The 25198-nt window shown below is 48.1% G+C and overlaps 8 protein-coding genes across 8 annotated transcripts; 3 read left to right on the top strand and 5 right to left on the bottom strand.

Annotated features, from left to right (window-relative positions):
* Window positions 1-2763: 2763 nt before the first annotated feature.
* On the bottom strand, window positions 2764-4682 carry LY89DRAFT_487860 (uncharacterized protein). Its single transcript, XM_018207864.1, has 2 exons — window positions 4493-4682; window positions 2764-4404 (listed from the first exon to the last, which is right to left on the bottom strand). The coding sequence occupies exons 1-2, from the start codon at window positions 4558-4560 to the stop codon at window positions 2985-2987; spliced, it is 1488 nt and encodes a 495-aa protein (XP_018073624.1). The 5' UTR covers window positions 4561-4682; the 3' UTR covers window positions 2764-2984.
* A 632-nt stretch (window positions 4683-5314) lies between these two features.
* Window positions 5315-7394, bottom strand: LY89DRAFT_731676 (WD40 repeat-like protein; the record flags this gene model as incomplete). The annotated part of the gene is made up of 2 exons (XM_018219599.1): window positions 5315-7018; window positions 7065-7394. The coding sequence occupies 2 exons, from the start codon at window positions 7392-7394 to the stop codon at window positions 5315-5317; spliced, it is 2034 nt and encodes a 677-aa protein (XP_018073623.1).
* Window positions 7395-9066: 1672 nt separating this feature from the next.
* On the bottom strand, window positions 9067-10119 carry LY89DRAFT_487790 (uncharacterized protein). The gene has a single exon (XM_018207863.1). It carries the CDS (start codon window positions 9853-9855, stop codon window positions 9124-9126), a length of 732 nt encoding a protein of 243 aa, XP_018073622.1. The 5' UTR covers window positions 9856-10119; the 3' UTR covers window positions 9067-9123.
* A 2570-nt stretch (window positions 10120-12689) lies between these two features.
* On the bottom strand, window positions 12690-15114 carry LY89DRAFT_667247 (uncharacterized protein; the record flags this gene model as incomplete). Its single annotated transcript, XM_018212961.1, has 3 exons — window positions 12690-13867; window positions 13998-14819; window positions 14874-15114. The coding sequence occupies 3 exons, from the start codon at window positions 15112-15114 to the stop codon at window positions 12690-12692; spliced, it is 2241 nt and encodes a 746-aa protein (XP_018073621.1).
* Window positions 15115-15952: 838 nt separating this feature from the next.
* LY89DRAFT_487623 (uncharacterized protein) lies at window positions 15953-17662 on the top strand. The gene is made up of 2 exons (XM_018207862.1): window positions 15953-16353; window positions 16403-17662. The coding sequence occupies exons 1-2, from the start codon at window positions 16179-16181 to the stop codon at window positions 17578-17580; spliced, it is 1353 nt and encodes a 450-aa protein (XP_018073620.1). The 5' UTR covers window positions 15953-16178; the 3' UTR covers window positions 17581-17662.
* A 34-nt stretch (window positions 17663-17696) lies between these two features.
* LY89DRAFT_706092 (uncharacterized protein) lies at window positions 17697-19849 on the bottom strand. Its single transcript, XM_018217497.1, has 3 exons — window positions 19528-19849; window positions 18592-19475; window positions 17697-18545 (listed from the first exon to the last, which is right to left on the bottom strand). Exons 1-3 carry the CDS (start codon window positions 19712-19714, stop codon window positions 17841-17843), a joined length of 1776 nt encoding a protein of 591 aa, XP_018073619.1. The 5' UTR covers window positions 19715-19849; the 3' UTR covers window positions 17697-17840.
* A 35-nt stretch (window positions 19850-19884) lies between these two features.
* Window positions 19885-21197, top strand: LY89DRAFT_706091 (endonuclease/exonuclease/phosphatase family protein-like protein). The gene has a single exon (XM_018217496.1). It carries the CDS (start codon window positions 20122-20124, stop codon window positions 21031-21033), a length of 912 nt encoding a protein of 303 aa, XP_018073618.1. The 5' UTR covers window positions 19885-20121; the 3' UTR covers window positions 21034-21197.
* A 302-nt stretch (window positions 21198-21499) lies between these two features.
* Window positions 21500-23506, top strand: LY89DRAFT_731670 (uncharacterized protein; the record flags this gene model as incomplete). Its single annotated transcript, XM_018219598.1, has 4 exons — window positions 21500-21678; window positions 21729-22235; window positions 22286-22767; window positions 22815-23506. 4 exons carry the CDS (start codon window positions 21500-21502, stop codon window positions 23504-23506), a joined length of 1860 nt encoding a protein of 619 aa, XP_018073617.1.
* Window positions 23507-25198: the final 1692 nt, after the last annotated feature.

Below are 25198 nucleotides of genomic sequence, written 5' to 3'. Positions count from 1 at the left end.
CTCTCAGAATAGTCAACAGCTTGAGAGACGGTGTGTTTCCATTCGTAGCTGATATCTGACGAATGCTTCATCAATCTCATGGCAGTAGCGGCGCGGCCAAGTTGGACGATAGGCTCGACATCGCTGTAGTTCATGTGCCTAAGAAATGGGCCTGATGTTCGCCTTCTCACAAGCTGGTTATCTCTCTCATGACGTCCATTCAGCATGGGTTTTTTGGAGCTTCGATAGTACTGTGGTTCGCTTTCACTTAAAGTGCGCTTGCGTTGGTCTGTCAATGTGAAGACACTACCCTCGGCAGTGCTGTCTGTTGTGCGATCCGCCTTATTAGAAGTGGAATCCAGGCCTGAGTTCAAATGCGCTACAATAGGGTCGTGAGGATCATTGAGGTACCGCTCGAGTGCCAGAGAATGCTTTCTACCAGCCATGAATGATACCGAGACGGGGCTAGGTTGATGTTCTTGATGCTGCTTCTGACTTGACTCTTGCCGCGCGGAATTTCGTTGACGACCTTGCGTTCTCTGTCCCTGGTTGGCCTCAGAGAATTTAGTTGTAGAGGATCCAGGGTGTGTGACATTCTTCTGATGTCCATGATGGCCCGGCGCACTCCGCGAACCACCATTTCCTCCATGAGGACCATCATCATTATTGTCATCGTCTTCATCTTTCCTAAACGGGAAGCCAGGTCCTGGTCTGAAGTCTTTCGGAGGTGGTGGCAATCTCCAGTCCTTCGTCGTGAGTCTTCTCTGGAAGTGTTCCGCCAAATGTTTCATCTTCTCATCCAAAGTTTCGAACTCCACTGCGCAGAATTCGCAATGTCGGGGCCAGTCACTATCAACAGTAAACTCCCATGATGCCAATTTCTTGCTGAGTTTTCTCTGCTCCTCTTTGTTCTTTGCTTTGATGTGGTGTTTGTTTCGAAGATGAGTGAGAGTATGGTCTTTACGCCCAAACGTGACATGACGGGCATTCTGCGCAGTAATGCATTGCAGGAAGTGTTGTTTGGGAGAACCTGTGAGAGATTCGAAGGGAACTTTGCAGAAAGCGCAGATTGAATGGCCATTTTCGTCAGTGGGGACCTTATGGGCAGGATTGTTTGGATCAGGGGTACATTCAGGGCACATGATGCGAGTTTGCTCCCAGTGAGTTTTCCCGTGTCTCTTCCAATCTGCAAATAGATGCCCAGCGTAATCGCAGCCGGGGTAGATGCAGGAATATAGTGTTTTGAATCCACAATCAATGCATGTCTCGTGTTTCTGTTGTGGCATATCTTCTTCCATTGATGCTGGAATATCGGGTTGGCGGGGAGTAGACGAGATCGACGTACTATCGGCCGATTCATCGGATTCAAGAACCTCTGAATTAGAAACAGATATTTGGGACGATGAGAGCGTGCTGGCGAGGTTGCTATTACTTTCAACGTCCGAGTACCCGCCAAACTTCTCGTCATCGACCATCAAAACTCTCATTTGACGGTCGAGGTCGGCTTTCTTGTCTGCGAGGGCTTTCATCTCTCGGATAAGATAAGCCTTCTTGCGTTGGGCAAAGGGAGAAGTTGGGTTGAACGTCTCGAATTCGCTTTGAGCATCATTTTGATGGCTGCTCTGACTATCTATGGTTGCAGTGCTGTTGCTTGTGCCATGGTTGGACAATCTGCTTTCTTGTGGGGCGGATGATTGTGGAGGACTAGCGGAGGTTCGAGAAACAGATCTTCGATACCAGGTCTTCTCTCTACGGCGACGAGATCTTATCTGCTTTGGTCCTTTTACTGGAAGCTCTGAAGGTTTGATGCTCCTATTGTTGGATCCTTGGACGGCCAAGTCAGGTAGCATTGGAAAGAACTGATTGGAGTGTGAATTACTCCCACGAAGAGCTGGCATGGAAGAATTGGCCAGAGCGTAGCGTTGATCGGTCAGCTGAGGGTAGCTTGACGTGAAAGTTGCAGGACTGTATGCTTTTGGGCCGAATTGTTGCTGAAATGAATGAGGAGTTCGACGCTCATACTCTGCTTGACCCTGAGATCCTTGACCTGCATTACTCGAAGAAGCGAACTCCGAGTGTTGAGTATCGTTCCCAGTAAACTTAGCTTCTACCATCGCTAAACCAGCATAGATATCTTGGATTTCACCAACGAGTTGCTCTTGAGATATGGGTCGGGCTTCTGGTTGGAGTTCGATATCGAAATCTGGGTCAGCTAGATCTCTATCAGTCTTGGGCAACAGGCGTACAGGTGTGCGGGGTTATAGATATGCTTACTGAATGAGGGACCCTCCTGCTGGAAATCAAACGGAGGCATCGCTGACATGTCGACGTCCTGCCCATGCATACCCAGATTGGGCTCGCCGTGCATCGTTAACGGATAGTCCGCCTGCGGGATATCAAAATGGTACAAGTATCTCAGACTGGGGTTAGGATGCACGCCACTAAGCATATCATCCTCTGAAGATGGAAAATCAATGGACAAATGTGCTGGATCCACAGTCATGTGACCATTTAAATCTTCGGACCTCAGCCCCAAGCCACTGGGCCAATGATCTGCCATTTGCTGCTCCATCAATGCATCTGCTGAACAATCTATCGGGTACTGACTCTTACGGCGAGGGTGGATTTGAGATGTCAAGAAGCATGTTGCCGGCCGTGACGTTTAAAGAACAAAACTTGAGACATTCGTTCCAAGCATTGTGAGGGGAGAAGGGCACTGCCACTGGGCAGATTCCGGGTGTGTGCAAAGGGTCGCGGGTATGTAAGGATGTACGACAGTTGAAGGGCATGAGGCTACGGGCGGACAATGAATGCCCTCAATTTTGAACGCTATGCAGGAGCTGGCTTGCAACCTCAGGCATAAGGCTTTACGGACGGGATGCTCTCACATGACGAGTCGCACGTGATTCTTACCATCGTCGAGTCCAAGGCAGTTGAACATGCTGTTTAGACTTTCTCGCCAATTTCCAGCGGTCCAGTATGTATTCCAGTGGAGACTTTGTGTTCTAGTGTGTTTGGCGCTGCTGTTTTTCAAGCATCTCAACCACGACATCTCCTGTGTCAGCAACGATTTTGCTGTCCCATACGCATTCTACCCGAGGTTCCATCGCACGCAGGACAGCTATAGCTTCTCGTTTCAGATGAAAGTCTGGGTATAGTATAACAACGATCCAAAGACATGGAATGATCCCCATTTCGAACACAAAGGTCTTTGGAAACCTCGGATCGGCAACAAGAGCTTTCGAAAGTTGCACGACGTCCCGTGCGGCTGTAACAGCTGGATCAGTAGACTCTCGTATACTGTTCAGGATAAATAGCGGAATGCTTATCGCCGCTGCTTGAATCTGCAGCATCATGGCAGCGACGTAGGTTGACGACCCCTCTTTGGTTCTCGAGTGTCTTAGCAAAGGACCAAAAGCTTGATGCCATCGTGCAAGGTCGTCGCGAATCGCTGGTGCAGAACTCTCGTCAGTGATCTCAGAGAACAGTTCCATCAGAAGAATGGCTGGTGCTGAAGCTCCTTCTGGCAATGATGTTGTATCCTTGAGCTTCGTTTCAAACGCGTGCTCGGGAAACACTCTGAACCTCAGTCTTTCATAATACAATCTTGCCTCGCCTATTGAGGAGAAAGTTTCCGGTATCTGAAAGTCTTCGAGATACAACTTAGAGCTGAACATCTTGTTCTGAGGACGCGAGCCCTTACTTCGACTCAGAAGGCCCACAGCAGGTCGATCAAGTCTCAAGAAGCTATTCAATATTTCTTCTTCAATGAGATCTGGAAAGCTTGGGGGGAGAAATCCTCGTGTAATGAAGGGTCCACGGCATGCATGCGACATGAGCAACAATCGCTGATTGATGAGATCCAGAGCAGTCTGGATGTTTGTTACGGCTCTTTTTGTATCTCCAAACATACTTTCGAGGACAAATATGAGAAGAGCCGCGATGAGTACAATCCGAAGACCGTCGCGCCGTAGGGTAAGGGCGGCTTGGACCCCCTTCAACGCTTTTCCATACTCATATAGTGCATATTTGCGATGCTGAGATGCGAGATTGGCCGAAGGTTCCCTCCCAGCTTTCTTCAAAGCCGCAATTGCAATTATCAATTGCCGGATTGAATCGTTGGTACAAGCTTGCAGAACAACTCGATTCCAAAGAATAGTTTCGAATCCAGCTGAAAGTTCGTCCGAGAGCTCTTCTTGATATAGACGAAAGTACCGAGCTTCGAGTTCATGCGAAAAGCCAATCCCGCCCAGTGATGGACATGTGATGACCACAGGGTGTGCATTTGACTTGGGCATAAGTTGATAGACAACTCGCGTTGTCTTTTTTGCGACAATTTCATCGTCATAACCGTCACATTGATGGCCCCATCTCGTGCACCTCTTACACGCTGGTCTCGATTCGTCGCATTTCACATGTCTGAGCCTGTACTTATATCAGCTTAAGGTCACGCATTGACGAAAAAAGCCAAGCAATTTGCTAATCAACGCATTTGATGTTTCTGAATTCTTACTTGCATGTCCTACAACCTCCCTTGCTCTTTGGTCTTGAGGCTCTTTTCCTCTTCTCCACTCCTGTCATACTGTCCGAACAACGTTTGACGAAAATGCTAAGATTAGATCAGGAGGGGCCGGAAAGATAACTCAGTCGAAGCTTTATGATCCTTGTCGTGATAGAGCTTCATGGTGAATGCTGATATTGTATGCTCAGGTATCGAAGCAAACGGAGGGTGAGAATATAGTTAGCATCCCAAATAGGTTTAGCGGCACTGATTTGTCTTTGGGCCGATAAAATCACGTATCAGTTCCACCTGATTGTACTCGTACAGCCACAACAAAAACGAGTATCAAGCAGATATGCGATATCTTGTTGAGACGATTAAGTCTACTTAAGGAGGTAGTGATCAAGCAGGTGAACCTCCACCTGGCAGGTACCTAGAGAATACAGCTCACATTAATGAACAGCCACATGAGACAGGTAGCCACAAATCTTCCTCATCGAAACCAACCCTCCACCGTCTAAATCCAATTCCATGCTCTATATAATGGCAAGAATTAGGATGAAATTATGACATTAGTCAAGAGTAACAGTAATCTCAAAACCAAACTCCGACCCACAGGATCACAAATAAACAAACAATTTAAATTAATCAAGAAAGCCTTCGCCATGTCCATTGATTCTAAGTAAGCTACCATTCACTAGCTTTTCCCAAATCCCCCAAACACCAAACAATCGCAAAGTTATCCTCCCGCTAAAAACTAATGCAAGCCGTAAAGCCATAGGTATCTATCTTATCTTTGCTTTCAAATCATCAAAAAAAAGGGGGGGGAACCTCCTATTGCGAGACACTCTCCGACCCCTCATCCTCACACTTAAAGCTATAGAGCCTCACCTCACAATCTTCGCTCCCAGTACACATCCCGCTATCGCTCAACCCGATGCAAGTCACCGGCCCCGTCGGTCCAAAGAACGTCTTCTCGCACTTCCCCGTCCTCGCGTCCCAGACTTTGATCGTGTGGTCTTCGCTTCCGGATACAACGCGCAGGGTATCGCCCGCGAGAGCCCAAACACCTTCTACGTGGCCAAAGAAAGTCTTCAGACAACGGCCCGTATTGACGTCCCATAGGCGGATGGTGGAATCGAGACCGCTGGTTACGAAGTAACGAGGTGGTCTGGAGCGGGTTGAGGGCCAGGAGTCGAAGGTTTGGGTGGGGGGTTTGCTTTGGATGGGGGCGTTGAGGTCGCTGGTGCTGGCTGTGCTACTTGCGCCGTCGTCGTCTTCGGGTTCGAAGTCTGCGGGTTCGTACTCGGCGGGCAAGAGGGTGATTTGTTGGACTTGACCAACGTGACCTTCGAAAGTGCGGATGGTTCGTTTCGTGTCCAGGTCCCAGAGACGGACGGTACAGTCGTCGGAGGCGGAGAAGAGGGTTCGGGAAGGAAGGTCGAGTTTCAATGAGTTGACCCAGTCGGTGTGTCCTCGGAGTGAGTAGACGGATTTATCCTCGAAGTTCCAGATTCGAATACTCTTGTCCGAAGAACCTGATGCGAGGAGATTTCCATCAAAGTGAAGACCAATCACACCATTTGTATGTCCCGTATAAGTAGACAAACACTCTCCAGTACGCCAATTCCAGATCTTGATAGTCCCGTCGAGACTTCCACTAATGAGTTTTGTGTCGTCGAATTGAAGTGCTCGAATGCCTTGGGTATGGCCTCTCAAGGTTCGAATACACTCCTGACTCTCAATATCCCAAATCTTGATAGTAGCATCGTAAGAACCAGTGGCGAGGATACTGTCATCGAATTGAAGACACATGACTCCATTCGAATGTCCTCTGAACAACTTTATCTTCGCACGTCCATACTTCCAATTCGTCCCAACCTTGAATCGATCCTTGTAGACATCTTTCCATGGTCGAAATTTTGGTTTGTCAACAAAGTACGAATCTTCCGCATTCATACGTTGTCTCTTGGTTCCTTCAGGCGAAGCGATCAGTAATCCATCAGATAGTGCAGCAGCAGCCGCATCTCTCTTTATGCATGATGAGGCTTTGACCACTCCATTGGTAACATCATCCGGTACCGGAGTTAGGTTTGGAGACCATTCATTTAGACCACGACCTGTCGCACGCAATTGTTGTTGACGCTTCCAATCTCGTAGTCGCTTTCGTTCGAGTAAGGGTAATCCCCAACCGCATTTTGTGCATTTGCGATCGATGTGCTGCTCGCACATCTTATGCCAGACAACATCATCGTCGGCTAGTATCCTCCACTTCTGACTGACTTGTGCCGCCTTGCAGAGAGAGGTTGTGTCGAGGTAACATAGGATCTTGAAGGATATTTCGGAGGGTAGAGCTGTGAGGAAGTCGATTCGAATGAGATCGCGTACTGTGGCGGAGAGGTATGATAGTTGAGGGAAGCAGCATTGCGTCAGGATGCCTTGTAGCATAAGATTTCTATGTTTGGCTGGGGCAGCGGAGAATAGTGACCAGACATGCGATATGCCTTGCTGATCTGCTTGCGACAACGTCTCGAGTTCCTGTTCCTGTCAGCTTATAAGCTCTCCAACGTGTCATTCAACGTACCCTTTGTAGATTCTCCATTGTCGGTTCATCTGCCGTCCTCCTACATTTCGAGTCCGGTCGATGCCGATAGCAGTATTTTGTATTGGGATCTTTCTGCGAGGTGTTCGTAGCTAGAGGTTGGTTCCCAAGCGGAGCGTATTGTTGAGGAATGTGCTTCGCCAGGAACGGCGTAACGCTTTGTCCCGCCATCTTGCTGTTCGAAGACAGAGTGATGGTTTGATCCGAATGATCCTCACCACAGTTCTCTAGAGAAGGAGGTTCGCCTTCCTCAACTATCTCTTCAGCCCCATCCCTTTCGATCCTCGACTCTGACGGCATTTGTGTCGCCATGGCATGATGCCACCGTTTCAAATCATCTCGCCCAGGGTAATCACTCGGTATTTCAACAGACTGACGCAAGGCCATCGACGAGTCGGTGTGAGTTGGCAGCATGGCGACTTGCCCAGGATAAAGAAGAGTAAGGGAGGGCGGCCGGTACGCCGCAACAAATTATCGGCCCAGGATTCGGTTTCCAAACGGCCCTCACAGACTGGCCTGGGTTATTTGGTAGTGCATTGAATGCTGGTAGAAGTCGCAATGTTGGTAGGGTACCGCAAGGTTCGAGGTTGAGGTCACTTTGCGCGGAATTGCGTGCTTGGTAGACGACCAGGTCGAGGCGCAAATACGGCTGCGATTTGGGGAGGGGAAAGCTGCAGATCAGGATTTCGTTGCGGTGAGTCGCCCAGCTTCTGTGTTGCAAAAGAGGGTAAGACGAGGCAATTATCGTATGGACTTCTGGTAGATATTGCGACCTGTTTTCGGAATCAAAGAGTGAACTGTGAAGAGCTGATACTCAAAGTGAATGAATTTCTTGATCGTATTGAAAGAGTGGACTTCTTTGATTCGGTGGCGTCTTATCGCTGGTCTAGGATTAAGGCAAAAGTCGATAACGTGCTCTGGACCTCAATCACGCGATTATGAATTTCGACATCGACTCCCGGTCCCAAAAAAAGGGAGTCACACAAGATTCTCAACAGATTGCAAATCTGATCAAATCTCCATGGATTCCTAGTGGAACATTTCATTCTTCCGTGCGCTTTGATTATCAAACATCAGATAAAGTATTGGCGGTATGTTCCCTGCTCTGCCTTTTGCTGGGTCATCATTGCGGCGCGGAGTGCATATCTTCGTCGGCGCACCGGCTCTTCCGCCATGGACCCTGGAATTACTAGCCTTGTTGCTTCGACTTTGGATTGCGGGGGTGGCTTCGTATCAGATGCATGAGATACCCGCAATTCTCCGATGATGTAATGTACTTCTTTTCTTTGTCACAAAAGTCTGGCTTCGGCTTGATTACTCGGGCTGTCGAAATGTCTGTCCTTATTTCTGGGATCATGTGAATGGTGACCCCTCACATGGCGGGGGGTTTCAGTGATCACGCCTTCAGAGCAAAGGACAAAGAGATAGGTTTTGCCCAAGCACGCCTTCGGATCAGCGTGGACGTCTTTGTCTGGACACTTATGAACATTTTGAGCTGGTTGCGAGTATGGTTCCCATAGGCAGCAGGGTTGAAATATCTGTACCTACTATACAGAGTGTCCTTAGGTTGACATCTTGCCATTCATTTTCCGGGTATCCACTCATAGGGCTGGATCCTCCAAGCCACGTTTCTTTTCTTTGTTCTGGAAAGAAAAGTCATCACATTCAGATGGTTTCTTATTGGGTTTCAAAGTCGCATCATCGGTAAGTACCTGTCAGTATGCAGATTGTCGGGTCAGCAGATGCAGCCAGAACCTACATATACCACAATCAGAAAAAAACCGCGAAGGAATCAATATTGTTCAATCTGTAACATGTATGTTGATTTCAGTCAATCTACCAATACCCGAACTCATAACAGAGCCTCCATCCCTATGCAAAGCAAAGAAATACTGTCCATAAGAATCCCAATACAGTGCGGCAAGTGATGCCAATTCCAACCCTCTAACCATGCAATATAATCACAATGCAAACCATGCCCAAATCCCAAAAACACCTGCAATGCAACTCAATCTCTCCCCTCCAAATTACACTCCCTCCCTTACAAAGCCCAATGAACCCTCTTCTTCGGCTTCGCTGCCGCCGCCGACGGACTCGCCATAATTCCTCCCTGCCTCATCTGCGACGTGGCCGGCGCACTCGCAGAATAAATCTCCATTCCCATCCCCTCATTCTTCTCCTCATCACTCTCCCTCTCCTCCCTAATCGAAAAGATCTCTGGGCTCGGCGCCCTCCAACTCGCGGGCCTCCTGGCACTTAGGCTCCGACTGTACCCTCTGCCCCTGCCCGGCACAAGCCTAACTCTTGCTCTTCCTCTGGCTGAGAACTCCGGTAGACTGATGCCTAGCCCGTGGAGCTCTTCTTGTTCTTCTTTGCTCCTATTCCCAGTTCTCGATTGACGCCCAGATACAGTGGTTGAAGAGGCTTTGGTGAAGTCTTTGAGTGACAAGGGGATTGCTAGGCCGAAACCAAATTCGTATTCCTCGTCATCATCCTCGTCGTCGTCTAATGGGAGAGGATTTCGCTGTAAAGCACTGGGAGAGACTTCTCGGACCGGTGAGCGCGAGGAATCTGGTGTTTCGATGCCGGCATTGAGGTCATCGTCCGAGAGGTAATCGTCGATATCTATCTCGTCTGGAGAGGTGAGGAAGAAGGCGAATGGGTTCTCGTCGATTGCTGTTTCGATATCTTGGCGGACGGTGTTGGGGTCTTGGGTGAGACGGACCTGGGTTGGAGGCCAGGAGTCACGACGTTGGAGTTCGTGGAGAGGCATTTTGGACGTTCGTTCTTCGTGTTGGTTGGTGGTGAGGAGTATTGCACCCGGCAAGGCCGGTCTATGTACCCTTTTCACGATGCGGGGAATTGCTCCCCTCAATAAATCTCGAAAGCGACAGTAGAACGAAAAAAAAGAAACCACTGAGTACTTTGAGAAATTGGGGCGCGATGCAGGTCAACGAAAGAAGAGGAAATGCAATGAGTTAAATACCTATCAAGGGTCACGCAGAAGGCTGCAACATACAGACACCATGACTGAGAAAAAGCCATGCGCCTCGCTCGGCGAGCGCGTGTGAGTAGACGGAGGGGGTGGTGATTCATAAGGATGTCTCACTTCCCTTCACCTCTTTCCCTCCCACATGCCCTCTTCCCTTGCAACGAATCAAGGAAACCAATGAAACAATGTACTCACGTTGCCCTAACCATAGAAGAAGACAGAATCGCAAAACAGGAAATGGCAAAGACGGATAGGGAATCTGGCTATTGATCTGAGTAAGGGCGTCAGATATTGGTGTGGATGGCAGCCTATGTCCGGTGACTGTTTTCTCGTAGGGAAAAAAGCCACATCAGCCGCATCTTTTCAAGGTGTGACTGCATTGCAGCGTCCAATAGGGCGGATCGGATCTCTGCCCCGCATCGGGATGCACGAGGCCCGAAGCACTGAGTGGTCATTGTGGCTGGCGTGGAAGGGGCAGATGAATTGGAGATGGTTGTTGATTGCGACGTTGGTGATGAATTGTTTTTGCCTCTTAAAGTGCCAGGACTTTAGGATTGCGCTAGTTTAGGATTATGTAACGAGTAAGGTTAGTGTAGCCCGAATAGGCGTGGTTTTAGGTATCGCTATTCTTGCTGATAGAGGGAACGATTAACAAATAGATTCCAGGACATGCAGTTTGAATGATTTTATCTCGAATAGAAAATCTTAGGGTACAACGTAAATATATAGTTTTCGCTACAAGCACACAGCTTGTTCACAACTATACTCAATATTGAGATATAAGATTCAAATCAAATTTCATTCGTGGTTTAGGTATTATCCTGGTTTAATTGCCCTAAAACTTAGCGATCAAGTTCCTGGAAGCTAGTGATTCACAGCCCAAAAAACGCCGAAGTTAGCGATCGAAGCCTAGAAATTCAGCTTACAATGCCGAACCCTTCGCCAAATGCAGTGAAAGAACGACTTGGCACGCTTCCTGACGGCACAATCAATCTTTTCTCAACGCCTGCACGGATAACCGCTTCGCAGTTTAACCTGCCCATAATTTTTCACATTTTAAAACGTAGTCCAAGCACCACACTTTCTGGCACACTTTTCAGAAGAATCCAAGTCAAATAGGATATTACAAACTCACAAGACAATTCTTTGCGTCTACACCATCTACGTTCCTAATTGAGCTAATGAAACTTTAGATCTGTATTGATTTCTCTCCATGAAAATTTCTGGAATCACTGAAAAAGCTTTACCTTCCAAGTCCCTTCCTGATCCAGGAGTCAGGGTCTCGATATTCGCTAAGCATAGGGGGCTCGCTAATGCCGACGTGCAGAATGATCTTCTTGCATCCAGGGTCAATATTACAGTACATCTCAGTGTACATCTGTTTCAGGAAACAATTTTTATTCTAGAGCATAAGCAAAGGAAGAAAGTTAGACCAAATGCAGTATACCAATGTCTCATCATCACTGCCAAAAGCCCTCGAGGCACTCTTCATAAACGGTAATCGAAGGACGCACATTGAGTTTTTGCAGCCTAAGACAATTGTCTCTAGGCTCGGCGACTAAAGGTCTACTCAAACCGGATTCTGACGATCTCCTTGACATTGACATGCACTTATCCAGATGAAACGTATGTGCTATACATGGAATGATTCAAACAAGACCTCACACTGTCACGTGGATGTGAGATACTCCCCAGTCTCAGCCCAGAACGAAAGACCTGCGAGAAGATAAGGAGCCGACTCCGTAACCCGAATACTCGCTCGGAACCCAGCGAGAGAAGATTCTAAAATTACGCAAAGAACAAACATAACAATACAACAGAGGAGGGTGGTCAGCCCCACCCAAGATTACTCGTACCCCGTACCCGAGATAGCCGTGTGTCTCGTACCAACGTCATTGCTAGACACAGCCACGGTCAGAAGCCTCTGATTATATTTCTGAACGCGGTATTTCGCATCCTGAAGTTTGGCATTGCCATCTTGTACGCGAAACATTTCTCAGACTTCTGTCTTGCTGCTGATGGCAAGTCTCGGATTCGGGATGTATGCGCTGTTGGAGGAGAGACATTTGTCGTCATACTGGAGACGAGACGAAATCAGAGTTCAGTGTCTGTGTTGCGGGTATTGAATGCATATTGAGTGAAGCTTGACCAGGTAGTCAAATTGCCACAGCTAGGTTGGAGTGTCGAGTTCGAAGCGCACCGTTCACTCAAGCTGTCGAATCTGGATTGTAATCATCAAAAATAGGGGACTTAAATTGTTGACGATATTTTCGTGGTTTAGGTTGCTGCTGCTGTCGTCTCTTCTTATGCTTTGCCTTTTTTCATCATTGCTGAGGTTGGTCGAGGTTGTTCTATTTACTGCTGGAGTCATCGGCAGTTACTTGGAGCTCTTCGGAGCATCATATTGCTTGATATTCTCCTACTACAAAAGAATGAAAGGAACAGTGGGAACGGAGATTTCGGTTCTTTCCACGGCATTTCGTTTGGGGTCATATGCTGTAGTGCTAACTGAAGCTTGGTCCAGATTCAATTTTTTAAGTGCTCAATTGAAAGCCCTCCAGGATATCACTATGCTCTGAAACTATATTACTTTACTCATTACTATCGTCCATTCATCATTCATGTGTTCGCTCTTTCGAAGTTGAGGCTACCCTCTCCTTCTCCCAATCCCTCCAACTCACAAACTCAACCTCAGCCAAATCAACCCGGTCAAGCCCCCAATGCCTTCTACCATCGATGCCCTCATAAAACCCCATACTGTACTCCTTCTCCTCCAAGAAAATCTTCGAATATAGATGTCTACTCGTAATCTCCTTGCCCGAAATATCCAACGCATCTTTCTCCACCTTCTCACCATCCTCCTCGTTAATCGCAGCCCCAATCCCGTTCCCCCTCGTGTTATTTAATAGCCGACTAGCATAAAACAAACTCACATAATCAGCGATACTAGCATGCCACCTCAGAAGCCTTCGATTTGTCCTCGGCCACACAAAAGGTAGAGTCAGGAGGTATATAGCCAGGAACGAGAGCACGAAATAGAACGTTACAGGAATAATAGCGACGACAATCAATTCTCCTGTGTTAGTGATGGTGAATAAACCCGCGACCAAGATAGGAAAGATCGGAGACAAAAGATCGAGGAGCGAAAACCAGAACACTTTGTAATGGCCCGCTTGAAAGGCGTTGATGGTGACGATCCCAGGTGGTCCCCATAGGTAATCGAGAAGCACGGTTTCGGAAGCTGAAGCGGGGTGGGAGTACATGTTTGCGAAAGGCTGCGAGAAGCGGGTACTTTTATCGACGGCGCTGAACCAGGTTAGGGCGAAGTAAGAGGCGAAGACGGTGGGGATGGTGCGAAATGCGAAGATGTATAGCACGAGGTCGTTCGCGGCGTTGATGTTTAGACCTGGGAGATGGAGCAGGAGATCGCCGGGTTGGGAAGTGATGTTTGTTTGAAGAGTGGTGTTGAATGAGGTGGTAGAGTTGGATGTGGTGTTAGTGGGTGTGTCGAGTTCAGGGAAGTAGGACCACCATGTGTTGTGGACCGTGAAGCCTTCGTTGACACGGTTGGAGGAGGCGGTGTAAATGCAGAGACATAGACTGGCGAGAACTGGGATGGCCCAGACGAGTACGGCCCAGGGTCTGAAGAGCGAATTCTTCAGCCATGGGTAGACTGTACAGGTCGTCTCGTCGTGGCAAGAACAGAAAGTGTAGTGTTGGCCTTTGTTGCACTTCTTGCAATCTGGCAATCGCTGCGGGGGAGCTTGGCCGGATTCTTGGTCGTGTCCTGATACTGAGGAATAAGTAATTAGCATTTTCCTAAAAGACGTACGAGAGACGTGATCTGATCATGGTGGTGAAGTATAACGATAGAAGACAAACATAGAAAGGAGATTAAAGTTGGGGAAGAAAAGGATTCTTACGTGGTGGTGAAATCTTCCCAATGCCGTACCAAATTGTAGTTCTACCTCCCTCAGTCCTTTCCCAGTATCCGAGTCTAAAAGACCTTTCGGCTAACAGATCGAAAGCCGTTTCTCGGTGAAGTTGTTCCAGCGCCTCAAACTCATCCAGCGCATTTGAGCCATGAAATAAAGCAAGTTGATCCGCAATCGTCACTGGGTCCCACTTCAAGCCCGTCTTGTTCGTAAGCATTTTTACCAAGGTCATCACAGTCAGAATGATGACCACCAAGTAAAGACTGATAAGAACATATGCCATGGACTTATGTACAGTCAGGACATATTTTCCGTCAGATGTAACGGATGCTGTAAATAACGCTGCTTTGTATCCAGTGATTTGAGCGACGGGAATGGAAGCAAAGAACATAGCCCAACGGAGCCAATCTTGATGTTGAGGAGAAAGTCGCTTCTTCAGGCCACGACCCCAATACAGTCCCGTGGTGAACATTAAGCCCACGCTCTTGGAGCCTCGAGACCCAACACGATCAGGTTCGCTTGCCATGCAAATGTATGGTTTCGTTCGCGCAAGAGTATCTCGCATTGATCGAAACATCAGAGTTGTGATTGTGCCAACGATGGTAGGAACATAACGAACCACAAATCGCATATCTGTGTGTGAGGAGTGGTATTGTGCGTATGCGTCGGACTCGACAACTATGAGAACAAGTCCCACCACACATAAAATGTTGAAAAGGAGCATCGCCAGCAAAGTCCCAGTCTCGAGCATGATAGGCTTGTAGTTGAGCTCGTGATAGCCTTGTGGTACAGGTATGGGACGCAGAACGACTGCGAAAAAGAAGACATCAGAATATGTAGTGCAGCAAGAGATTGTAAGCATACCATTGTTTCGAATATTCGGACGTATCCTCGCCCGCTGTTGAGTAGCCTGTTGTCGACGAGGTCGGAGGCCTTCATTAGCAGATACTGTCTCGAGGGGAATAGACTCGATTGTAGTCTGACTGCTACGTGATTGCGAAGCCGCAAGATTCCGTACGTCGTCCAGTGCCGAAGGAGAGTTCGAAGGAGCACTGGAAGAGCCCGAGAGATGTTGCTCAAGAGGAGGCTGGAGAAGGCTGCCCATGACTGCCGTGAGGCTAGAGCGCAATCACTCACTATGCGGCGTTACAGGAAATAAAAAACGGTGATAATACCAGATGTGAGTAGCAGAGACAAGAAGCGCAGAAAGCGCAGAAAGCACAGAAGTAAAGAAATAGAAGATTCAAAACATAAATGAAATTTTGCGACAGCCTTCTTTTGTAGTTGCTGCTCTGCAACCTCTTGCCACTGCCCTCGCAATTCTCGCGAACGCCCCTTTTTGCAAGCGACCAATGATCGCGTATCAATTTTGGGACGGGATGGAGCTGAAACCTCATTCTGCAGCCACATGTCTGTTTTTGAAAAGAGGGCGGATTCATGAGGCTGCCCCCGGCCCCCAATATGACCTCCACATCAAGCTGCATTGGAGATTGCAGACACCGATGATGATGAAAACATGATGATCATCGACGAGCGTGGAGCATCTGCTGAAGCCAGACTCAAATGGCAACAATATCGTCGTGCTACCTCGAATGATGACATGTGCTTCATCAAGGGAGAGAGGCTCAACGCATACGGTACAATGTTGAGGTACGTTCGGCCCGTCGTGAAGAAGTCGTTAGGTTGTGAAGAAGATCGCAGTATCAGAACTTGCATCTAACCTTATTAAGCTTAATCCCACTGGCACGTGCCACTTTACCCAATTTGTATTTGAGCTCTCCTTGTCACTTCTCCACCTAGCAAGCTTTCCTCTCCCAAGATGGTTAGGTACCTAGGTAATTGACGTAACTTGATCGAAATATTCAAGGCTATTAGGGCGAGAGCAGCGATGGTGGTTTCTTACCTGAAAGCTGACTGGCTGCCCTCGGTGGCAGTGGCAGCTAGCTTCAGCCTCCTTTCCCCGGCTGATCCTGGTCAATGTGTAACCTTGCATCTACAGTATTTATCTTTTCCACCTTGTTCCTCACTTACGTTGTTTCTTCGCACCCGACGTACTCGATCAGGTCTAATGTTTTGGTCTTTGATGACATATTTCCTCCATTGATCACTTCGATACCCTCAACAGCCTCGACAGCCAACTAAACTAGCCCAGAGCCTGGTACAGTCGGAATGGAGGCTTCATTCGTGAACCAGCAGTTCTCTCCGTTCAATCCAGAGACTGAGAATCTCTTCGACACGTTCACTGATTTCGGTGCCTATGCCGCTACGATAGGTTCCGGTGTGAATTCAGACCCACAAATCCCGGCACTGCTGTGCGAGAACGCTGCTAGATCAGGCTCTAGGAGTATGTATTGTTCGAGCCCCATCTGAATCTTCGCTAATAGAATTCACAGGCACCCCCATTTCGATCTGCCATCAAACGTCTGAGAGACCGAATGATGGTGAGGCATATTGCTTTGGTGGTCGATGCCTGGGCGGATCCTTCTGGACAATCAAAGGCAGTCTAGAGACGCCAAGCTTGACACGTTCAAGACGCGCGAGCTCGACAGTGTCACAGGAGCCCGTAGGCAAGGACTTTCCTCTGTTCTCTTTCCCAAATACAGTCCCACCTCCCTTCTTGCGGCCGAAGTCCTCCCAACATCAATGCACAGGCATTCAAAAGGGAATCAAACGATCCGCGAGCCAATATCAAGTACACCATCCTGTAGACTTGATCAACCAACTAGAAGCTGTGATCGCAGATGATATCAAGTCATCTGCCGAATTCAAATGGAAGACCTCAATCTTGTTCCAGGAACTGAAGAGACTCATTGACAGGGAGCACACCTGCGCAGACACCCATACACACCAAACTAAAATGCCAATCACGAATCCGCCTCACAGACGTACTTTCAAGAAACACGGCGACAAAGCGATAACGCCGGATAAAGTCTTCCATTGCACGGCATCTCCATGTCGCTACTCCTCAGCAAGTGCCCCAGACTGGAAAAGACACGAAGAAACGCACTGGCCACAAGGCCGATACATGTGTCTAGAATGTCCTGTATCGCTACCAGCTCCAGACTTTCCAGATGCCATGCAATGTGTCTACTGCTCGACACTCTCTCTGAGTCTTGAAGACCTGCGTCTTCATCTGCTCAACTCCTGCGACTCGGCTAAAGACAGAGCTCGGACTTTCAATCGCAAAGATAAGCTTAGTGGGCATTTGCAAAAGGATCATCTAGTAACTCCAGCCTCTGCTCTAATGAGAGCAGAGAAGTGGAAATTCGAGGTCAGCAGCAATTGGCCTAGATACTGCGGCTTCTGTCCAATAAGCTTCAGAGGGTGGAACGAGAGATCCAAACATCTTGTAGAGGAGCATTTCAAGAAAGGCTGCCATATGGGTATGTGGCAACCTTTAATTCCTCTGGTGGATCCTCTCTCTTCATTCAATCAACTGTGCTCTTCAGCTCCTTGGACGGGCAAAAACAAATCAGTGGCGATCGAAACAGGAGCGAGCATACTGAAAGGTATCGAAGTATCAAATGGCGACTCAAGACTTAACTACCCTCAACAAGCACCCGCTGCCTAATTCTTCGCTCTTCTACTTTTAGAGAAGAAGGAAGTTGCAAGGCAATGGTAATACTGGATGGAAGAGTACGGGTATGGGAAGTGAGCTAGGACTGGAACTGGGAAGTAAAATAGAAAAGTGAAGAAGGCGCAGGATACAAAGCAGGCGCTGCCATAAATCATATAATGAGCTTTGAACAAGGACTTGAACCGGGTAGGTCTGGTATACAACACAGGCAACATTATCTTCCCAAATCATCATGGTCCAGACTTCGAGATCAGCTACACAACTGGCTCGCCTTCAACATATGGCAACGGTTTCGTATTTGGTACCACCATTGTCTCCCATCTCTCGTCGTCGGTCACAATAGCATCATCCACCTCCTTGAGATGTCTCGAAAAGTCCCTCACTCCATCTTCGCCCAATCCAGGATGTCCAGAATACGAAAACCATTGTTCGGTCACACCGGTATCCGCTGCTGTTCCTTCAACAATGGTCTCGTTCCAATAATACATACTTTCACCAAACTGCCTTGTTGCCAAGCTTTCACTTCCAAGAGTGAGACCGGTCAAAGAAGAGAGGATGTCTATTCCTTTCGTGATGAGGCTACGATCGATCAGTGTGAAGACAGAGGAGAGAGTCGCAGTTGTGGGAGCGATGACATAGGCGCTGTAGAGATTGATGGGATATGAGTATGTTGATTCTGTGCCGGAGAAGGAATCAGAGTAGGAGCCAGTTGAAAGCATGCTCAGGGATTGGTTGTATGCGAGGTCGGTCATGTTTTGGATGTTGCTGAAGGATAGGTTTTGTTTCCAGGACACCTGTTTTGAACCGGTTGAGGTGCGGATTGTGGATGAAATGGCAAGGGTGCGGTGCGCTGTGAGAGAGAAATAGAAGGAAGTATTTGTCTTTGTCCCATTTGTGGTGGTACTGGTCAAGATGGGGTGGTAGGAGAATGTTGGTGGAGATATATTAGTTGTAATGTTCTAGTTGAGGTTAGACAATTGAAAATCTGGGCTCTGATATACTCACACCACCAAGTGTTTGGTTGCCATGGTCGTCAAGCCAGATATATACTGCACCGGTGACCCACCAATTCTCCCCAACAGTCTCGATTTTATCCTCAGCAGAGTTGTCGAAACCGACAACTTTCAAGCCGAAATCATGCGATCTTCCATCACATAACAGAGACAGCCATGGAGTAACGTCGATGTCGAACGTAGGCAGATCATATGCATCGATGCCAACAATCGGACGCCAAAGGCCCGGATCCACGCCACCTGTGAAAAGGAGAGGAAAGGGCCACGAGACTCCCGTAAGCTTGCCATCGATCAGAAGCTGCACTTCTCGGAAGGGACTGTAACCATACAGCCATCCTGGATTGCCGGGAAAAGTATCCACATATTCGCTTGGCACGTTCGTGTACCAGAATTCTTCTGCACTGTTTCCAGATGCAAGTATCGACACTGTAGCCGTCTTTACATTTCTAGGAAACGTGATTGAAACAGTCCCGTTATCATCTGGTAAGGACATGACAGATGAGATATTTTGTGCTGAAGCTAAGGCGGAAATTGGATAGATGCGATCAGGAGGAGATAGCCCAGAAACGTAGTTATCCTTGTAGTACAGAGCTTCAAGTGTCACATTGAAAGCTCCTGTGTACAGGTCTGAATAAAAGCTGCTGAGGTCGAAAATGACTTTTTGTTCTGTCCTCAGCAGTGCATCGAAGACTGTCATTTCTTTTTGGTAAGACCAGTAAATGCCTTCTTCTGTTGGCATTGCTGTTGACGTCCTCCAGATCTCGGTGTCTCCGAAGAAGAGAAGGGCTAGACGGTCATATTGTCTGCCTTTGGATGTTACCGAGATGTTGAAGATGGTGGTGGTGAATGTGCAATTCTCTGGTGGGAAGTAAATGCCTTGCAGTTGTCAGAATTCCATGTGAGAAATAATGAGAGAATCTCGATTTACCGACACATGGAACTCCATAACTGTTTGCAAAGCTGTGCTTGAAGATTGTCTGTTTGCAAGCTGTTCCAGCAAAACTAGTTCTCAGCGGTACTTGTGCTTGAACAACATCTAAAGACGCACGACTGACTTGAGAGAACAGAATCAGTAGTAGAAGTGACAAATTGTAGTTGGGCAACGAATGAAACATGATTATGGGGATTCAATGATACACGAGGCTCAAAACACTGATTCTTCCAGCATCTAGGCGCGTAGACCTTATGAGCCGGGATCACAGACGTTCATCCCATTCTTGCCACTCGGCAACGTTGTATCTAGAGTGGATATCAACATAACAGCTAATTTCGATAAGGCTGAGATCTAGAGATGATCGGGAAGGTGAAAGATGCTTGATATTGATCGCTTAGCGCGAAGGCAAATGTGGGGTACTGACGTGGACTTGAGCTGTCACGTGGATTGGCCTCGAAATCGACTTCCAAGTCGTGTCTCGCTTTCATCACATCAACACAACCGCGTCAAACATATTCTATCGTCAGCAATCACCATTCACCCAGCTCACGGCGGATATTGAAAGCGTCGGAGGATTTTGTGAAGACAATGACTAGGAACAAACCTGTCAGCATCCACGACGAGGTCCACTCGTCGTCCTCGAAGGAGCACAACGAATCTTTGGATATCCGAATCCTTACCCATAACATTCGTTATGCGACGAATGCTCCCTTCAAGGGCGAAGAACGATGGCCCATCCGATGTCCTCGCCTATGCTCAGAGCTTGTCTTCAATTCAATTCAGCCCAACTCCTTCATCTGTCTTCAGGAAGTGCTCCACTTGCAGTTGGAGGATATTCTCGAGTCTTTGAACAAGTCTTCAAGCCCGGGTAGCCAATGGGCGTATATTGGAGTCGGTCGTGATGACGGGAAGCAAGCTGGAGAGTATTCGCCGATTTTCTACAGGCCTTCAGTGTGGCATTTGACCCGATCTGAAACACAGTGGTTGAGTCCAACTCCTCATGTTCCTTCAAAAGGCTGGGATGCTTCAAGTATCAGGATTGTTACTGTTGGGCATTTTACACATGCACAGACAGGACGAAAGATCATCGTTCTCAGCACCCATCTAGACAATGATGGATCTCAATCTCGACGGGAAAGTGCGAAAATAATCCTCGGCGAAATCCAGACTATCACGGACACGAAAGATGTCTCAGCTATTCTGCTCGCGGGAGACTTTAATAGCCCTCCAGATGATGGGGCCTACCAGATTATGACCTCACCAGACTCGATCATGGAAGATATCGGCGTTAAGATTCCAGAGGAGAAGAGATATGGGAATGAGATGACTTTCACATCATTTGGATATATCGATAATACGGCTACTCGTATTGATTTCATCTTTTCGAGAAAAGATGACGAAGTCACGTACCGTACATACGCGGTCTTGGCGAATCGATTTGATGATGGCGTCTACTCTTCAGACCATAGAGCTTGTGTTGCGGATCTTGTTCTGAAATAGGAACATATCCATCCATTACACCTTACAGGAGAGGTGACTACAGTACTTGTTAACTGCCTCCATATTGGGAGGTTCTCGTCCCTACAGGTTTCGAGCATGAAGTTCTCAGCCACTAGCAAATTTTGCGGTATGAAGCAATTTAGCTGCTCATCACTATCTCAGAGACAATTGTGTTCTTCCAAGTATACATACAATATCGTGAATATCCAACAAACCTCAGCGGCGATGCGCTTTCTCAGGAAGCTGTATCGTGCGGTCAACGGATATACAATCCCTGCCCTTCCTAAAACGCATTAGCCTCGGAAGCTACATCCTTCTTACATCCGTTCCGCAACCTCAACCTCTTCGTTCCAGCTGACAACTCGAGATATTTGTGCAGTCTCTTGCCACAGCGATTGCTGGTCTCCATAATGAACCTATATACCAATTTCATCTAGCGTCGCCGTGCTCAATCGTCGAGTTGACGATGGCCGAGAATTCCGCGAATACTCCCAAATTACGAAATGCCCGTGCTTGTGAAGCTTGTCGCGCAAGCAAGAGCAAATGTATCTACAAAAGCCAATTAGGTGTGTGCCAAAGGTGCGAAGCTAGTGGTGCGCAATGCATTGTCAGGGCGAAAGCCCGTCCGATGAGAACAAGAACAGCGTATGAAACTTAACCCCACATCTGTGCGGTTGTTGACCCTCTGTGACCAGACGCCCTGGAAGCTCCAGTACCAGCCAGATACCAATTTCAGCCCATTCAGAATTCTCCTTGAATCTACCTACTGTGTCTCAACCTGATGCACGCAAAGAATTGGTGGCTCTGCATGATCACCACAAAGACTTCTTCGGTGATGAAATCCCAGAAGCATTGAAAGATCGTCAATCCTCGGAAGATTCCCATCGGACGAGTCCGTCGCGGCAATCGCTCATCGAACAACGTAAAGTTACCCTTCTTGATGCAGAGAAGTTACTTTCGTCGTACCGCCATCGGGCATCCTCTTTTCCATTCGTGTACATTCCGCCATCAGAGACTGTGCCGTCACTTGCCAGAACCTCACCGTTCTTGCTTTTGGCGATTTTGACCTCTGCATCGATTGAAGATCTTCCACTTTATCATCAAATGAATCACGAATTCAGGCGTGTTTTGAGCTCCAAAGTTATCGTGGAAGGAAAGAAGAGTTTGGATTATTTGCAAGGACTGTTGGTCTATTGCGCCTGGTGAGAGACTCAAAGCCCGCTGGTCATTGACTACTAACTTTCAAGTGCAGGTATCCGCATCACGTCAATCCGAAGAACAACCAGTCTTTCATGTATATGAATTTATGCATCAGTCTCATTGCTGATCTTGGACTGGATCAAGAGAAGCCAATAACTGTCAATTTCAACGAAATTGATACTAGACGTCTGACGGAAGGTGATGACTTCTCCAAAGCGGCGAAGAGAGCCTATCTTGGCTGCTATTATCTGTCTTGCAGTCTATCCCAAGGGTTTCAGAAACCAAACAATCTGCAATATCAGTCCCTGATGGATGTTCACGGAGAAGTTTTGATGCTTGACGAGCATTCTCCCGAGATCTACTCTCTGGTGAAGCTACAGAGAATTGCAGAGAAGATCATGATGTGGCATTCCTCGAAACAGCCTGCTGGCGATAGTCAGATGGATGCTCTGAATGCCGAAGTCAACATTCAGATCTTTCTGAACGAATTGAACGAGTGGCGACACTCTACAAACGATGTGATCAGGAATCTAAGTAAGAGTCCAAGGCATACCTGATACGCAAGCACTAACTCTGTACAGTCAACATCGGAATAGCGGAAAGATTTGCAGAAATCACAGTCTACAGCTACCAACTCGGATTCTTACGTCGTCCATACCGCGAGCATCTCGTCTCCACAGCATTCGCCGAGCCCGCCAACCCATCACACCTAAACGCCTGTCTGACAGCCTGCAAAACCTTCTTCGAATACATCCTGTCACTCCCCGAGTCCAGCTACCTAGACTTCACCGTCGTCGCCTGGGCACAAGTCGTACAAGCCATCGTCGTAATCTCAAGACTCACCTTCCTAATGGCCGCAAACATGGGCTGGGACGCCAACGCAACCCGAGCCAACATCCCCTTCACCATGTATCTCGACGCTCTCTCCTACCGCTTCCAGCACCTCTCCTCGACACCCTCTGAGGGTACCGATCCGCCCAAGAACCCAGACGTCCTCTACGTCTTCAAGATGATGCTCGGCAGCGTCAAGAAATCCTACGAGCGCCGCCTTAATAAAATCCAGCCCGAGTTCTTCGTCGATAACGCGATGGGAGTCGCGAGGGGCCATTGTCCAGTCCTGGATCCGGGTCTGAGTATCTATTTCAGTACGCCTGATTCGACGTATGGCAGCTCGTTTGATACGGGGAACTCGACGCCGAGTTTCTCGGCGATATGTACGCCGTTGTATCACGATCTCTGGGCTACGATGACGGGGTCGTGGGCAGCGGAGTGAAAGTGTTATGTAGCGCACCGACAACTGTGGTCTCACTACCAGCATTCTCGGATGTAGGGAATAAAAAGCATGTCTTTTACCATCACGCTACTTTGCGAACAGTCTATTTTTCTTCTTTCCTCTCTATCGACGAGACTACGGAACAAGCGAACCCCTGGTTGCTTCCTCGAATGAACTAGTCTCACGTGCGCACCATTCTCACTCACCTCACCGCTCCACGTGACGCCCTTAGCCCCCAAGAAAAACGTCCAAGTCTAAGACCGACAGATGGCCCTTGTTCATGTATATGCATATACCTACAGTATGTACGACGCCCATTCCATCGAGAGACCTCTGATAGATGCGGTGGCAAGTCTATCTGTCGGGTTTGTCCGGGTGCGTGCGACTCGATATCGAGGAAAGCATGCTGCTGGTTGACAAGCAAACAAACTTCCCTCGGGCGGAGAAGAGGATATCAAATGACTCGAATACCACTGCACCTCATCTCCCGTCCTCGACAGCCAAAGAAACGTCGAGGTCCCGGCGTCTTTTCAGTGTGGCGTTCTGAGGTATGGGGCGTTGAGCGAGGATGAGTGCTGGAGTCAAAAAGGCGGTGTGTGCGTGTGTGTTGAAGAGGAGGCTGATGATGGTGTGCTGCGAGTGAAGATCACTAGCTAGTTAATTTATAGTGGGACTCTTTTTTTGAAGGGAGTCTGGTACCAGTACTGGTAACTCGTATTTACTTTTTCTTTGGTTTGTGGATTTGATTTAGCTGCTGTGATTGAATGAATGAAGTGTGATATCAGCCTTGTCGTAGTTCCACTTCCACAGGGGTATTCTTTGTTTCTCTGTCTTTCTTTTGTCTCGAATCTTCCGCCCGGAAGAAACGAGAAGGTGATGTCTTCGGGCGGAATAGAAGGGAAGAAGAAGATGTAAGTATTCGGATGTACCTCCCACTCGCTCACTCGCGCAAATGCGCGTGCTCGCTCCCATCATTCATCATCCATCTTCGATGCGGGCAGCCGAGCTCGAGCTCCCCTCCACGAAGTGCAGGGGTCAAACGAGCCACACCACTTTATACCTTGCATATAATGCATAATAACCTCTATTGAGCAGCGCTCCTCACTGGCTGCTGCTGCTGCCTCTTCGAATCCTTCAGATATCAACAGACTGGATGTATGTTCGGGGAGTTTTTTCTTTCTGTTATTTGCTTTTTGTTTCTGGAGAGAGGAACAGGTTCCAGATGTGGTCTTCCGAGTTTCTCCCACACCTTACACTACTGCTGTACGCGTTCGCTGGGAACTGGAGAGGTGGGCGTTATGACTTGCAGCAGGTGTCAGTCTTCCGTGGCATTCCGGATACCAATCGACGGTGCTGGATGGCAGGATTGTGAGTATTGCGCTCCAGATTCTTGATACGAGTTGGGGATGGAATGGAGGGATATATTGGATGAGGAGGAGGGTATAAGAATTAGGTTTCCTTTCGTTGGATGAGAGAGGTGATGGGACGAATGAGTTTATTCGGGACTTTTTAATGCATGAATGGAGGCTTGATGGATGGCGTTGTTGATGGATGACTGGCCATTGAGGACTCAGGCATCTCTCTTCCTCCTCCCCGCTTAAGGTTGGGTGAAAAGAAAGCGAGCGAGCGAAAAGGAGAGCGAGTCGATTTCAGCCAGTGAGTGCCGGATGGGAAAGGGAAGTCTAGCTTCTT

This window comes from Mollisia scopiformis (assembly GCF_001500285.1).
Source record: "Mollisia scopiformis unplaced genomic scaffold LY89scaffold_8, whole genome shotgun sequence".
NCBI lineage: Eukaryota > Fungi > Ascomycota > Leotiomycetes > Helotiales > Mollisiaceae > Mollisia > Mollisia scopiformis.
This window is presented reverse-complemented; position numbering and strand designations above follow the sequence as displayed.